The 16,531-nt window shown below is 41.3% G+C and overlaps 1 protein-coding gene across 1 annotated transcript in view; it reads left to right on the top strand.

Moving 5' to 3' along the window:
* LOC126249764 (trypsin-1-like) overlaps positions 1-10,829 on the top strand; it is a 36,367-nt gene extending 25,538 nt beyond the window's left edge. The window contains exon 7 of the mRNA XM_049951454.1: positions 10,345-10,829. Within this exon, the coding sequence (XP_049807411.1) occupies positions 10,345-10,491 (147 nt within the window). The 3' untranslated portion in view covers positions 10,492-10,829. The remainder of the gene's footprint in view (positions 1-10,344) is intronic.
* The last annotated feature ends 5,702 nt before the right edge of the window (positions 10,830-16,531 follow it).

Below are 16,531 nucleotides of genomic sequence, written 5' to 3' on the forward strand. Positions count from 1 at the left end.
ACAAACATCCATGCCCGAGGCAGGATTCGAACCTGCGACCGTAGCGGTCTTGCGGTTCCAGACTGCAGCGCCTTTAACCGCACGGCCACTTCGGCCGGCAAGAGGTGCCGTATCGAACATTTGTACCGCATACAGCGAAAGCGGAAAAACATCACACGCTGTCAGGACACCGACCAAAGTGTATTGAGTGACGGTAACACTTGGTTATTGAGAGTATTGTCACGAAAAATAAGAAGTCGACAACTGTAGTAGTCATTGCATAACTGAATGTCGCACTCGCGAACCCTGTCAGCACCAAAGCTACTCGAAAAGAGCTCCATAAGTGCGGAACTGCAGAGAGGGACGGAATTCCAAAACCACCCATCAGTGCTGAAAATGCCGTAAGAGGAAACCGTGGTGCCAAAGCCGAAAACGTGGGCAGTGAAGCAATGTAAAAAAAAAAAAAAAAAATCATTTGTTCGGATGAGTCTTGTTTCACTCTGTTTAAAATTTCTGGCAGAGATTACGTCCCAATAGTGAAACATAGTGAGGGTTCGTTGACGATTCGGGCAGCCGTATCGTGGTATTCCCCCCACGGTTAATCTGAAAGGTCGCGTTAGAGCAAAGGAATATGTGACCATTTTAGCTTTCGGGTCAATCATATAGAACAATGTTTGTTCCTCTATGGTGCTGCTGTGTTCCAATACGACAGAGTCCCTGCGTCAATAGCTCGCGCAATGACTGGTTTAGTGATTATGAGGATGAGTTTCTGCATCTCCCCTGGAAACATCAGCTCTGGAGAGAAGGATGCGTGATCACTATACAGCTCCGTGATCGTTACCTGAACTTGTCACTATTTTGCAGGAAGATTGGTAAAAAAAAGCACTCCGTCTGCAGGCCACAAGTGGCCCATCGGGACCATCCGACCGCCGTCTCATCCTCAATAAGGATGCGGATAGGAGCGGCGTGTGTTCAGCACACCGCTCTCCCGGTCGTTACGATGGTTTTCTTTGACCGGAGCCGCAACTATTCGGTCGAGTAGCTCCTCAATTGGCATCACGAGGCTGAGTGCAGCCCGAAAAAATGGCAACTTCGCATGTTGGCCCGGCTGGTCACCCATCCAAGTGCCGGCCACGCCCGACAGCACTTAACTTCAGTGATCTGACGGGAACCGGTGTATCCACTGCGGCAAGGCCGTCGCCCAAGATTGGTAAAAGACTACCTTGAAAACCATACAGGACCTTTATTTATCTATTCCAAGATGACTGGAAGCTGTTTCGAATGCTAAAGAGTTTCTACGCCGTATTAGGCATGGTATTGTGTTGTGCTTTTGGTGTTTCCATATTTTTGTGCGCCTCCTATATATAGTCATTAAGAGTAACGATTAGTGAGACAAAATATTTTCTATGAAAAAATTTGTTTATCACTGTTGAGCTCCGAGTTCTTTAAATACGATTACACGATTTGATGTCTAAGGACATATTAGTGATATGCATAGTTCTGTGTTCTTTGAAGTTAATGGTGGTGAAGGCTGCTGTTAACTGTAGGTAAGAGATGGGTGCAGTTGGGAGTGGAGAGGATATGATATGAAATAAGAGGCAGAATGTGGTACGGTGAAAGGAACTGTTTAGTGGGATGTAGTAGTTGTATGTTTGTAACTAGGTATGAAAAAGGTGAGAAAAGCCTTCACGTAGTATAGGATGAGTAGCATATGTCGTAACTGGCAGACTGAGTACGCAAGAACGGGGCAGGAAATTAAACGTAATCATTCTCAATTATCATTTACACATTTGTCTGAGTGATATAGTGTAAACGTGAAAGACCTGAATGACGTGAATGGGATGATCGGAGGTTTTTTGAGCCCAGATCCTTCTGAATGTGAGTCAACTACAGTAAAACGGTCTAGAAAAATGTGATAAAAATCATGGAAGCAAAACACAGACATCGAATACTGAGGGTCGTCGGTTTACCTCACTTGATAAGATGTGAAAAAAATTCAGTAGCATGTTTTGATGTTCGACATCGAGTGACTGAACGGTCCCATTTTTGAAAATGCATTAATGGCGCCAATCTTATAGGGTTTGTGCTCGTGAGATGTTAAACTTGGTGGTAAAACTTCAGATAACAGTAGCTTGGCACTGTCCACACGCTGATCCTACCTGCACCTATTTGTTCTGAACAGCCCTGTGGCGCAATAGCAGTCTCTCCGGATTCTTGTACCGATTTTTTTTAGTGCTTTTATAGTACTTCATATGGAGATGAACGTTGAAGTAATTCGTCTCTGGCAATGCAGTTACTTAAAAGTCTCTTTCTGAAATCCACTATCAGATCTGTTTGGATGAAGCCTTTAAATATAGTCCTATGTTGCCTTTTATTCGTTAGCTGCTCGCTAAAAAATTCAAAACAGTTGTTTGTTGATCTAGATACCGTTGTTACCTGACAGAGCGAACTGAAGACTGTTCAGGATGGCAACCAAAGAAACAAATACCGTAGAAAAACAACACCACGACAAGAGTGAAGCAAACTGGACAATTCCTAGTCATGTTTTCGGAAGTCATAGCAAAGGGGCATGGTACATGATAGTGTATAAGGAAATTACGGAAATTACAAACTTAGGGTAAAGTAGTAAATTCACGTACTCATGTAAAGTTCTTTGTGTGCCGGTGTGTAACACAAATGAACAACATCACTAAGAGATAATATTTTTAAACAGTACTCACCTGAAATACGATATATTCGTAGTCTTATCGCTTTTATGCATGCGATTTGACATCATGCAAACGTTGGGCATGATTTGCAGGGTGGGACACATAAAAGCGGCCCGGAGAACAGAGTTCCAGGGTACAAAAAAACACAGCAGAGGAAAGTAAATACAGTACTAACCTCACTACAGCAGGTGTTGAAAGTGACCACCATTCACCTTTTGGCACTTTTTGGCCCTTGTCAGCAAGTTGCTGAAGGCGGATCGAAGCTGGACTGCTGGAAATGCTACAGTCTCATCCTAAATGTTTAACTGCAGTTCTTGAACACTGTGAGGGTTGTTACGATACATATTAGACTTGAGGGCTCCCTACACAGAATAATCACACACCGACAGATCAGGTGACCTGGGTTGCCAGCTGGGGCCGCGACCAAACTGACTTCTGCAAACAACTCTATCAGTGGTGAAGATTGCGTAAATGTTCTCCAAGGTTCGGGAGGCTTTAGGGCAGTTGCTCCATCCTGTTGGAAGTAGCTGTAGGTCTTTTCCTCCTCGGTTAATGCTGCCACCAATTCACGTTCAATCGTATCCACTCGTCCGGGCCACTTTTATTTGCCGCACCCTACAGACTTACAAGTTCGCAGACGTACTATTTCGCTCTCAAAACAACCACAGATGACTTCCGGAAATATGGCGCATAGTAATACAACTTGGAATGGCAAGCAACGCTAAATTTCATGCCACAGCCTATGTATACTCTATCTCGTTGGTGGCAACACACCCGTGAAACAGGAATGGGAGGTAATGGTAGTATACAGGGTGGTCCATTGATCGTGACCGGGCCAAATATCTCACGAAATAAGCGTCAAACGAAAAACTACAAAGAACGAAACTTGTCTAGCTTGAAGGGGGAAACCCGATGGCGCTATGGTTGGACCGCTAGATGGCGCTGCCATAGGTCAAACGGACATCAACTGCGTTTTTTTAAAAGTAGGAACCCCCATTTTTTATTACATATTCGTGTAGTACGTAAAGAAATATGAATGTTTTAGTTGGACCATTTTTTTTCGGTTTGTGATAGATAGCGCTGTAATAGTCACAAACATATGGCTCACGATTTTAGCCGAATAGTTGGTAACAGGTAGGTTTTTTAAATTAAAATACAGAACGTAGGTACGTTTGAACAGTTTAGTTCGGTTGTTCCAATGTGATACATGTACCTTTGTGAACTTATCATTTCTGAGAACGCATGCTGTTACAGCGTGATTACCTGTAAATACCGCATTAATGCAATAAATGCTCAAAATGTTGTGCGTCAACCTCAATGCATTTGGCAATACGTGTAAGGACATTCCTCTCAACAGCGAGTAGTTCGCCTTCCGTAAATGTTCGCAGATGCATTGACAATGCGCTGACGCATGTTGTTAGGCGTTTTCTGTGGATCACGATAGCAAATATCCTTCAACTTTCCCCACAGAAAGAAATACGGGGACGTCAGATCCGGTGAACGTGCGGGCCATGGTATGGTGCTTCGACTACCAATGCACCCGTCATGAAATATGCTATTCAATACCGCTTCAACCGCACACGAGCTATGTGCCGGACATCCATCATGTTGCAAGTACATCGCCATTCTGTCATGCAGTGAAGCATCTTGTAGTAAATCGGTAGAACATTACATAGGAAATCAGCATACATTGCACCATTTAGATTGCCATCGATAAAATGGGGACCAATTATCCTTCCTCCCATAATGCCGCACCATACACTAACCCGCCAAGGTCGCTGATATTCCACTTGTCGCAGCCATCGTGGATTTTCCTTTGCCCAATAGTACATATTATGCCGGTTTACGTTACCGCTGTTGGTGAATGACGCTTCGTCGCTAAATAGAACGCGTGCAAAAAATCTGTCATCGTCCCGTAATTTCTCTTGTGCCCAGTGGCAGAACTGTTCACGACGTTCAAGGTCGTCGCCATGCAATTCCTGGTGCATAGAAATATGGTACGGGTGCAATCGATGTTAATGTAGCATTATCAACACCGACGTTTTTGAGGTTCCCGATTCTCGCGCACTTTGTCTGCTACTGATGTGCGGATTAGCCGCGACAGCAGCTAAAACACCTACTTGGGCATCATCATTTGTTGCAGGCCGTGGTTGACGTTTCACATGTGGCTGAACAGTTCCTGTTTCCTTAAATAACGTGACTACCCGGCGAACGGTCCGGACACTTGGATGATGTCGTCCAGGATACCGAGCGGCATTAATAGCACACGCCACTTGGGCATTTTGATCACAGTAGTCATACATCAACACGATATCGATCTTTTCCGCAACTGGTAAACGGTTCATTTTAACACGGATAATGTATCACGAAGCAAATACCGTCCGCACTGGCGGAATGTTACGTGATACCACGTACTTATACGTTTGTGACTATTACAGCGCCATCTATCACAAAGCGAAAAAGTAGTCCAACTAAAACATTCATATTTCGTTACGTTCCACACGAATATGCAATAAAAATGGGGGTTCCTATTTTAGAAAAACGCAGTTGATATCCGTTTGACCTATGGCAGCGCCATCTAGCGGCCAACCATAGCGCCATCTGGTTTCCCCCTTCAAGCTAGACGAGTTTCGTTCTTTGTAGTTTTTTCGTTTGATGCTTATTTCATGAGATATTTGGCCCGTTCACTATCAATGGACCACCCTGTATACTCCAGTATTCGTACAAGGGGAACGCTACACAAACAAAAAGTACAAGTACTGTATATGCCAGTACTCCACATAGCTAAACGCTGATCAACACTATTGTTCAACAATACTCTTGACTCATTTTGATGACATTTACTCAAAGTTTAGTGCATATCAAACTGTGTTTTTTCTTAAGAAACGAATGTCCACTTTTAATTCAGTTTCTTACTTTTTACGTAAAAATCTTATGTAGTACGCCTTTTTGGAACTATATCTCTCGTTTTCACACACGAAGACTCATTCATTATGGCACCAAATCCCATAGGCAGAATAATTTTTCTTAAAATTTTCTTGTCAGAGACATCCAAGATATGAAGATTTCGCATGGTTCACATTTCTTTGGTCTGTTCATAATAATCCAGAAATTGCTATCTAATAACACGTTTATCCATATCGTCAACGGGACATTTATCGTGTGCCCTTAGCTTCCATAGGCGAACAAATGGCGAGAATCACTCTCATGGCAAGATAATGCTCCTAGTGCTAGATTGTAACTCATCGTCAGTCTTGTCTGTACTGCCAACGAATATTTCTTTCCTCCTGAATTCTTCATCATAAGTCTGAAGTGACACTGTGGCTGACGTCCAAACTGTCATTTTCATGACTGTATGTAGTGTCATTCAAAAGTGGTTGCTGTGCTACCCTGTGTTCCTATTACCCAAATACTGTGTGCCAAATTCACACAATATGAGTTAGAATCTGGCGTGCTACATATTTCATGTATTTCAGTTTTGTCCTAGTGCAGTATAGTCTGCACAATGTCCTAACATATGCACATGAATGGTAAATAATCAATTACAAACCAGTAAATGGGCATCAAGGATTCATATAAATATAATTTTTATTAAACAGGTATGTGTAGAACATTTGCTCAATTGTCACAATCCACTCACCGGTAATAACATTTAATCTAAATATTATCTATGGATTACATAAATTATTAAATTAAACGAAACTGATGATGGTGTCTGTGAGATCCCCAAGAAGTGAATTTTTTCATTTCTCATCGCTATTTCTAGTGCGGCAGGGCTCTGAGGACAAAACAGCAATCACTTACATGCATCTGAGAGGATATTATACATATTGTCTTGGATTAAAAATGGAAGTTCAAGTTTGCCTCCAAACGCAATGAAGTATATGCTACTGAAGATATATGTCCATAAGTCCTAAATATTGTTCAGAAATTTCTTATTCTACCTGCAACAAGGTCATTAGAGACTAAGCCCAAGCCTGTGTGGGACAAGTTTGCACAAATAAATAATTTTTGTCTTCTGAAAGAAATCATCTCAAAATTTGCTGACACCATGGAACACCTGAATAAGGATGCAGAGATACGAATTTGAACCTCACTTCTCCTGGATGTAAGTCCACTGTCTTAAATAACTGCCACCTCCATTGGTTCAGAAATTTTAAGACTAGGATGCTGGTTTCTGACGATATGCTTTCATGAATAAACAGGACTGCACTTGAGTCCACACATGCCTATTACAACACTTTGGTGTTCAAATAAATTATTCAGTTGATCACTGTTTTACTGTTTTTTTACTTCGACTTAGACATGTGGATCTGTTTTGGCCTTAGCAAACTTTTAAACTGCCAAGTAAAATTCTAGCATCGACTTTGATTATACGTAAATAATTAATTCATTTCACACTAAGCTTTGTTCATTAAATGTCTTTTCAAAGTCTGGGAAGCACTTCGATAGTATTTTAGGGTGTCTACATTGTTCAGTATTTCATGAAAAGTGTCACACAGTCATCTATGTGTGAATTTCTAGCGCAAACACTGCAGAGTGAGAATATTCAAGATCGCATGAATTAATAAATGGAAAGACTGAAGAATTGAGTGTGAAAGTGCGTTTAAGGAGAAGAGTAGTGAGGTTATGGGATAAGATGGGACAGGGAGAAAGTTGTGTTTGTAGGTTGGTGATATTCCACAGTAAGTGCTGTGTAAAATAGTTTAGATTATTTTATTGACCAACTTGAGAAGAATATCTAGAGTGATACTGTACTACACACAGGATATTTTATTCTGGAGGAACCAGATCGCCTAATCAAAAAATAATAAGTGAGTGCCTAAGTCATAAAAACTATTTAATGTGATATAGTCATAAATCTTTGTTGTTAAGTCGTAAACTGGCACTGAAGTAAATACTATGAACCTGCCATTTGATAAGATTTCTATATTGCACAAACGATATCATCATTTCCATAAAGGCAGTCAACTAGAATAAATATTTTATTTTATTCTGCACGGTAGATCAGTTATGACACTTGTACCATTTTCACATGTGCTTCTAATATAACAATGCATTCAAGTAGACTACACTTCAAAAAATTTAATATCTATACAAATAAACCCGCTGAAGCATTATATTAGCCGAGCGGTCTAAAGCGCTGCAGTCATGGACTGTCCGGCTGGTCCCGGCGGAGGTTCGAGTCCTCCCTCGGGCATGGGTGTGTGTGTTTGTCCTTAGGATAATTTAGGTTAAGCAGTGTGTAAGCTTAGGGACTGATGACCTTAGCAGTTAAGTCCCATAAGATTTCACACACATTTGAACATTTGTAGCATTATAACATAAAAACAGAGAACGGTCATACATAGTATAGTTTATTAGAACATTTGTACGTTGGGTGTGTGTCAAAATTAAAATCATAAACTATATGTACATAGGAGTGCGTGACTTACAATATAACAGATAACAAACCATTAATTTTGTAACTATTACATAGTAGGTCCTAGACACATACACATAAAGTATTTATTGTTTCATTTTTGCAATTCTCCAGGTTAAAGGATGATATAATCCTGGTAAATAATTACATAGGTCCTTAATTGTTTTATGTTATGATGCTATGATACCGTAAGTGTAGTTGTACAGATTTTACATCTTTTTAACTGTGTCCTATTTGAGAATGCTGTAATGTAGATGAATTTGTGAATGGTACAAATGGTGAAACTGACTGGTAGTGTAGAATAAAAAAAAAGCATTTAGTCTAAATGAACAGCATTTGCAGAAATTACAGGCTTGGGACTTTTAAGGCTGAAATGTCTGATTGCAGGAAATAAATTTCTTTGTTTAATTATTGTACAAAAATCTGTTCATTTGGAAATTTAACCATTATTGGCTATGTTTACACCTGAGATTATTTTCCATTTAAACAAGCACAAATGACTGATGAAGAAACTTAATGAAAGATCAACATACTGGACAGTGGTTAAAATGGTGGACTCACATTTAGGAACAGCAGACTTCAAATCCTCCTCCCAGTTATGCAAATTTAAGTTTTCTGTGGTTCCTAAATTACTTTAGGCAAATTACGGAATCATTTCTTCAACAGTGTCATTGAAAATTGCTTAATTTATATTTAACAAGTAAACTAGCGCCCTGTCTCTAATGGACTGCACATTGAGTATTCATTGTACCCTAACCTACACTGATAAATCAAAACACTGGGACCACTGCCCACCATGAAACTGAATGTCACCTGGTGATGTTATGCCAGTGTGATGCTGTAATGGACGTATATAAACAGAGGAGAGGTTAATGGAGAATCATTCTGGTGACAATACGGGCCACAAACGGAGAAACCAACAGACATAAGCAACTTTCACAAAGGGCACATTGTTCATGAGGAAATGAGCACCTCAGGAATGAGCATCTTGGAAGAGGCAAAATTGGCTGGCTATTTACGAGCATTAATAGAAAGTGGTTGAAGTATGTTGAAGCAATGAGTAGGTGACAAGATGTGGGACGTCCATGCCTCGTCATACAATGTCGTGTTTGGAGGCTTGCTCTCTCAGTAAAACAGGATGTGACTTGTGGCAGATCTCACGATAGCAAGCTGCTAGGAAGAGTATAATGCTGTGGGGCACATCTTTCTGGGCTTCCATGGGATCGGTGGTAGTAATCAAAGCCACCATGACGGCTGTGGATAACCAGAAGCATCCCTTCATGCTTGATGGCTTTCCTGATGGCAGCAGCAATTTCCAATAAGATAACAGACAGCGTCACAAGGCCAGAATCATGCTAATCATGCTATAATGCTTTAAGGAGAATGATAGTGAACCCATGTTGATGTCTTGGCCACCAAATTTGCCTGATCTGAACTTGATGTAATACATATGGCAAGCTATCAGGTACTAGCTCTGCACCTATAAGCCACTAGCTGTAATTTACAATAACTGTGTGACCAGCGCAAAGGCATCTGGTGCTGCATACCTTTGCAAACTTACCAACAACTCGCTGAATGCATTTCATACAGAATCAATTATATATAGCATTTCGAAGGAGGACCACCATACTATTAATCAGGTGGCAATAATGAGCTGGCTAATCAGTGCATTTTACGTTTTCAGTGCATATGGAATAAAAGTTTCATCGAAACAGTTTACTTATATAATCCTGATACATTTTAATAAACAGCTGAACGTAAGGTAAATCCATTGTCGACCCAAAAGTTGGTTTGCACACAGCAGTGCTTTATTAAGCACCATACTACTAGAAGTAGTATGCCCTTTACTCCCGCCAAATTCTGAACTCATCTGCCACGCCTGTGATACCGTAATCTACAGTTTAACATGGGCCCTAAATCATTGTGTAACTTGGCATTTTTCACATATAAATGTCTTTTCCATTGGTTTTTGACGTGATAAGTAACTGACAAAAATCATACTGTCTTCTTAAGATAGTCCACCAGACGTTTGGACTTATAGTCCAACACCTCACCCTCAGAGCCCCAAGCCAATCAGACCTTTCTATAACAGCATAACATCAGCAACAGAAAATATATCTTACTTCAGAGTAACAGTTATTAAATTACTATACTTAACTAAGATGTATTTTGTAACACTCTGTGTAAGATAATATAGACTAAATTGTTTCTAACATCTATTCATATCTTCCATAGGGTGACAATGGCGGTGGTTTGGTAGCAAAACGGAAGCTGGTTGGACTCGTGTCATGGGCAATTGGTTGTGCGAGGAGTGAATATCCACATGTGTACACTCGAGTTTCTGCATTCAGTAACTGGATACTCAATAACACAAATGTCTGAATGACTAATAAGGCTGACTCAGTGACTGTTCTGTGCACATACAACTAAAATAAATATGTTGTTACTTAAGATAAACTATATTTGACTGAAACCAAATGTGTAAATAAAACTAAGTATCACATCTCATCAAAGGGTGTGTGGAAGTGGAGCAGAATGACTTTGTCAACTACAACGAGTTTGTAAAAAAGAATCATTATTGCCAGAATTGTCATTTCAATGAACACATAGTCTTCATTTTTCATTCTGTGATTTGGATGAGCTGTTTTTATACTTCATGTGTGACTGTTACAATGGTTTCTTTTTAAAGTATATTTTTTATAAAGTACAATGTGTTTGAATGTGGACTGATTTTTGTATTATTTATCAGTGTGCTGTATGTCATCAGTGTCATTTTTAACTGTATAAGTGATATTTGCTAACAACTATTTAATTCTTCTGCAATATTGTCTTCTTATGTATCATAGTGAAAATGATAGTATTATTTAAATGTTAATCTGAAAGAATGTGTTGTGATTTTTTAAATCAGAATATTGTTCCATTAAAGACAACGTTCCAAATTTACAGAGTACCTGACGTTAGAGTTCCATGGTATATACTATTACATTCGTTACACATTTTTCCTATGCAAAGGAAATCTGAAAGGTCAGAGTAAGGAGTGATTACTGAAAGTCTTTACTTTACATACAAACATCTAAAACACAACTGAATTGTTATTGTCCAAAAAAGATTTTTAATAATTCAAATGGAATGTAATTTGCATTTTCAAAGGGTGGTGAACTAAGAAAAACTTTTTTGCACTGTTTCTACTACTAAAAATTTATCTGTGGTGTTAAATAATGTCCACAGCAATAAATTTCTGTTCAGTGTACACTAAAGTCATTGGTACACTATGAATCTTGTCCATTAGAACCTATTATTTTCTTACAAAATAACTTCCACATACTTCTCAGAGCCTGTTATTTTTGTAACAGTTACATGTTACAAATATACCCGCAGCAGCGTTTGAGATTATCCATCGCCTTTCCTTCAGGATCTTTTTCATATTACTAATAGAACTATTACAATAAGGAAAGCAAATTACTTCTATTTTCCTATTCTGGCAATAATTAATATTGTTGAGAGCAAAGACTAAAAAACCCCTACAGCGAATTAGCCTTTGTTCCATTCTGTTATCACTGGCCATCTCTCAGATTTTTTTTCCATACATGAATTTTTCTCAGAAACTGATGTTAAACTAGTAGGAACCTGGTCAGGTATTTACGGTCATATGTGACACTGGACTCAGAAACAGCTGTGGGAATAATGATCCACAATTAAATAAGAACAAGATTAACACTAGGTACTTTATTAACATAGTAATGAAAAGCATGTAACACGCAAAATATACATATTACACAAATGAATTACTCGAAGACAAGGTCTGTACGTAAGTCAAAGTAAAGGCGTTGCACACTTTTAGTCTTAATGGTCGACTATTTGCATCACCACACAGGCATCCCTGCCGTCTGTAGAACAGAGCTTCCAGGATGAATGAATATGTGTGTCAGATGATTCTTCATCCCTGGCGAGTACAGATAGCAGAACTGGAGAAACAGAGTGATTGTCCTGGAGGTGTTCTTCCTGTGGCTGTGTAGCATTGGCAGAATCTATGTCCACTGGCATAGGTAGGAAAGGTTGGGCTCCTCCTGGCCCCAGTGTATGTTGGTCAGCTGCAGTAGACCGAGCGAGCAAAGTGGCACAGTGGTTAGCACAATGGACTCGCATTTGGGAGGATAACGGTTCCTACCCGTTCCCTCTCATCCTGATTTAGGTTTTCCATGATTTCCCTAAATCGCTTCAGGCAAATGCCAGGATGGTTCCTTTGAAACGGAACGGCCGATTTCCTTCCCATTCCTTCCCTCATCCAATGAGACCGATGACCCCACTGTTTGGTCCCCTTCCCCAACAAGCAAACCAATCAGCTGCAGTACACTGCAGTGTAGGCATCAGACGATAGTAGAGCAGAAGGCTTACAGCATTGCCCATCTGGACCAGTTAGGCCAGCTTTATGCTCTCAGTAAAACCTTGGTCAGTTTTTTGTTGATCGATATCGTCAGTGTCTGGGTACTAAGGTCCAAAACTGGGTACAGATCCATGTATGGTGACTGTGATGGGGCCCTGATGAGGTCTGTGCATAGCATCACATGCGTGAACGTAGACAAGTCTTTCCGGATAAAACTGGGTCTGCTTGGTTGGATGCTGAGGATGGATGGAAATTACAAATGCAGTTTTTAATGTGATGGATTAAGAAGGGTGGGCCTCAAGGGAGGTAGCCTCGTTGCTGACTGAAAAATTTCTACATAAGTCTGATTTTTTCGCCATTCCCAAAACTGTGCTGCTGCACTAAGGTCGGTCTGAATACAGTACATAAACAAAATGATACGATGGGCACGACTTTCAACCAAGAAAAGTAGTGACACATAGGGGTTGACTTGAAGACCTGGTGCCAACATTCCACCATGCCATTGCTGGTTGGATGGTAGCTCATGGTACGATGATGCATAAAACCACATAAATCTGCCACTTTATGAAACAAAGTTGACTCAGATTGACGGCCCTGGTCAGTCCTCATGTTCACAGAGCAGACAAATTGCGCTTTCCATGAGCTTAGAAATGTTTGTGCGGAAGTCTCTGTCGAGATGTCTGTGGTGGGTACAGCTTCTACTCATTAGGTGGATCCGTCAGTAGCAATGAACACATATTTGAAACCTTGCACGTTGGTGAGCGGCCGATCGAGGTCGATATGGATATGGGAAAAACGCTGTGTAGGCTCTTGGAGTATCCAGTTGGTTTGTGGACATGATGTCCCACATTAGCTGACAGACAAAACAAACAAGTTTTAATCCATAGCTGACAATCATACCACACACCTGGCCATACAAATACGTCCATCACCATTTGTATAGTGGCGTTGGCTCCTGCACGCACAAGTCTGTAGATGGCATTAGACACCTGTTTCCAGAAACATAATGGAATGAACAGTCGTGGTCTGTTTTCGGAAAAGTCACACAACACAAGAGAGTTGGTCTTTGGTAATGTCTGCAGACGCAGTCCTATGTTCGATTTATTGATAAACTCCTGTTTCTCTGCATCAGTTTCTTGTCTACCATAGCCAGTTGCGTGAAATCGATGCCCACGGAAACTGCATTTATTTGGGAGAAGTCATCAGTCACAATATCATCCGTTCCGTGCAAGTCACGAATTTTGTAGTAAACTGGCCTATATGGTGGAATTTCTGTGGTGAGAAGGGGTCGTGGGGCTTTTGAAAGCCGAGGGAAGGGTTTGCGATCACTAAGAGCTGTGAAATGTCGTGGCTCGACATCTGGTCTAAAATGCTTAATGACTCACAGACCACCAAAAGTTTCCTATCATCGGCACTCAATTTTTTCTGTACTTCTGTCAATTTATTTTAAAAGAACCATAACGACTGCCACATACCATTCACTTCCTGTTATAGGGCTGCTCCAATCACAATCTGGCTGGCTTCAGCAACAATAGCTAGTTGTGCAGAAAAGAGAGGGTATGCTAGGGCCACAGTATCTCTTAAGCTGGGTTTGACAGCGCCGAATACAGACAGCCAAGTACCATGTTACTGAGCGCTGACCTTGTGAAGTTAAACCAGTGAGGGCAACAATGAGTGGTACTTGTATGGCCGCGGTATGGTGCTAGTGGTGCCTGTAAAAGTTTGCCTTATCCGAAAAGGCATAACTGCTGGAACTTCTGTTGGTGGGGGACCAACTGTATAAAGTCAACCTTAGTTTCTAAATACTATACTGCAGTGCCTGTGTCATTCCGAATTACCATGCAAAGTTCCTTTGAACGTGCAATATCGTATTTATCCACTGACACTGGGCAAAAGTGGCTTTCAAGAAACATGTCTCGCCTGTACATGAATATACATAATGCATGTACGAGTACAGGTTGTAGACACATGGTTGACGACACATGGAAGTTTGAGTGTCGCTGTGAGTCATGCTCAGATAACCTAATGGTAAGGTGACCACTTTTGTTACGCGGTAAATCCGGGTTCGAATCCCGGTTTGACACAAATTGTCATTGTCATCATCCCAATATACAGCCGATGGTTGTCCATACTCGTAACTGTGAATACATTCATGCATCAGTTTCTAAAGGCCAGATGCCTGAGGGGGGACCCAACGTCCCAAATATGCCGCCTCTTGTTGTCTAAGCGCATGTTTATCTTTGTCGATTTGCAGTCCATAAGGAGAAACTCTGTCAAAAATAATTTGCAGATGTTTGTCATATTCAGCAGCAGAGACGGAGAAAACCAACACATCGTCGAGATATGAGAAGCATTAGCGTAGACCACGAAGGACTTCATCAAAAAGTCGCTGCCATGTCTGAGTCGTGTTCTGTAGACCAAACGACATTTTGGTACATTCGCAGAGGCTGACAGACGTAATTTATTGCGGTCTTTTGTATGACCACTGGTGCCACCTGAAGCTGGTGATCTCTTTTTTTTTTAATCAGTCATGTGAAACAGCTGTAAAATGTGGCTGTAAAATCCTGAAGATGTGCAGTGGCGTAGCAGTCAGGTATAGTTTGCATGTTTAAGGCCCAACAGTTCCCACAAGCACGGCAGGACCCTTCTTTCTTCTTAGTGAGCGCGGATGTAGCATCGATGTGGTGGGTAGTGTTATGCTGTATTCTGGGGAGTGACGTGGACTGCTGTCTCACGTGGTCCAAGGTTGCTGGAGGAGTGGTGTCTAACTTACTTAAGTGCACATGGCCCATTTAGAGTTCAGCGGTGTGGTCGTTCACGAAATTGCACCATACATCCTTGACCACAATAAAATGTGTTTTCTCTTCATCCACAGTTGTCACTACCCCGGTAAGCTCAATAATTGTGTTCAATATGATAAGCAGATAATTTAATAATAGTGACTTCACATCGCCAGAGGAACACATTGGAGCAACGTCCATCCATTTTTCCACATCATGTGAACATGCAGAATTTATAAACAGTCTTATCGTTCAGGCTGAGTAGCGCCGCTTTACATACACATCAGTCTGAAAATGAATTAGAAAGTCTGCCCCAAGAAGAGGGTCAGTGACGCCCAAATCAGAAGGTTTCATCAGAACTTTTGTGTGAAACCCCTCTGAACCTCACTCCGTCAAAAAGTAGGTATTCGAGTGTTGTCTGCAGCCGTGAGCCCAGATTCAACTGAAGAGCAATCTTCGAATGTTGCCACTAGGACACTAATATCCAGTCCTGTGTCAGTTAAATACTTTCGTGCATTCCAGGTGTCCTGAACATACAAACGGTGCAAAGTAGGAAATCTGTGACTAGCAGAGAATTGCCAGACGTGTCAAAGGCAGACACATTTCCAATACAGGGATGAGATCCGCTTTTTCACGACGCAGGGTTCGTTTTTTCACGATGCAGGGTTCACTGCAGGCGTCGGGCTGTATGATAAGGTACTGTCTGTAGCGGTGTGTAGCTGTCGGTCATGTTTTATTCCGATTGCTGTCTGCGTTTATGATTGCACAGAGGGGTGTATTTCTGAGCCAGTCATCCAAAGCAGTTTTGATACTAACTCTGTCTGGGCCACTGGCTGATACCACGGATGAGGCTGCATCGTTTTGCATGTTGGGAGCCGCTGGAGATGGTCGGAGTTGTCGCTGGAGAGCGCCGACGTCGCCCTGTAGTAAACTAATTTTTCTGCTAGTGGAAGCTGCTCCCCTCTAGCGGCATACGCCGAACTGCACTCGGAATGCCATATCCATTTTGCAGGGTACCACTACCGTTATCATGTAACATCATGTTATATACACTATGTGATCAAAAGTATCTGGGCACCCCCAATAACATACGTTTTTCATGTTAGGTGCATTGTGCTGCCACCTACTGCCAGGTACTCCATATCAGCGACCTCAGTAGTCATTAGACATCGTGAGAGAGCAGAATGGGGCGCTCCACGGAACTCACGGACTTTGAACATGGTCAGGTGATTGTCACTTGTGTCACACGCCTGTACGC

This window comes from Schistocerca nitens, chromosome 3, assembly GCF_023898315.1.
Source record: "Schistocerca nitens isolate TAMUIC-IGC-003100 chromosome 3, iqSchNite1.1, whole genome shotgun sequence".
In the NCBI taxonomy this organism is placed as follows: Eukaryota; Metazoa; Arthropoda; class Insecta; order Orthoptera; family Acrididae; genus Schistocerca; species Schistocerca nitens.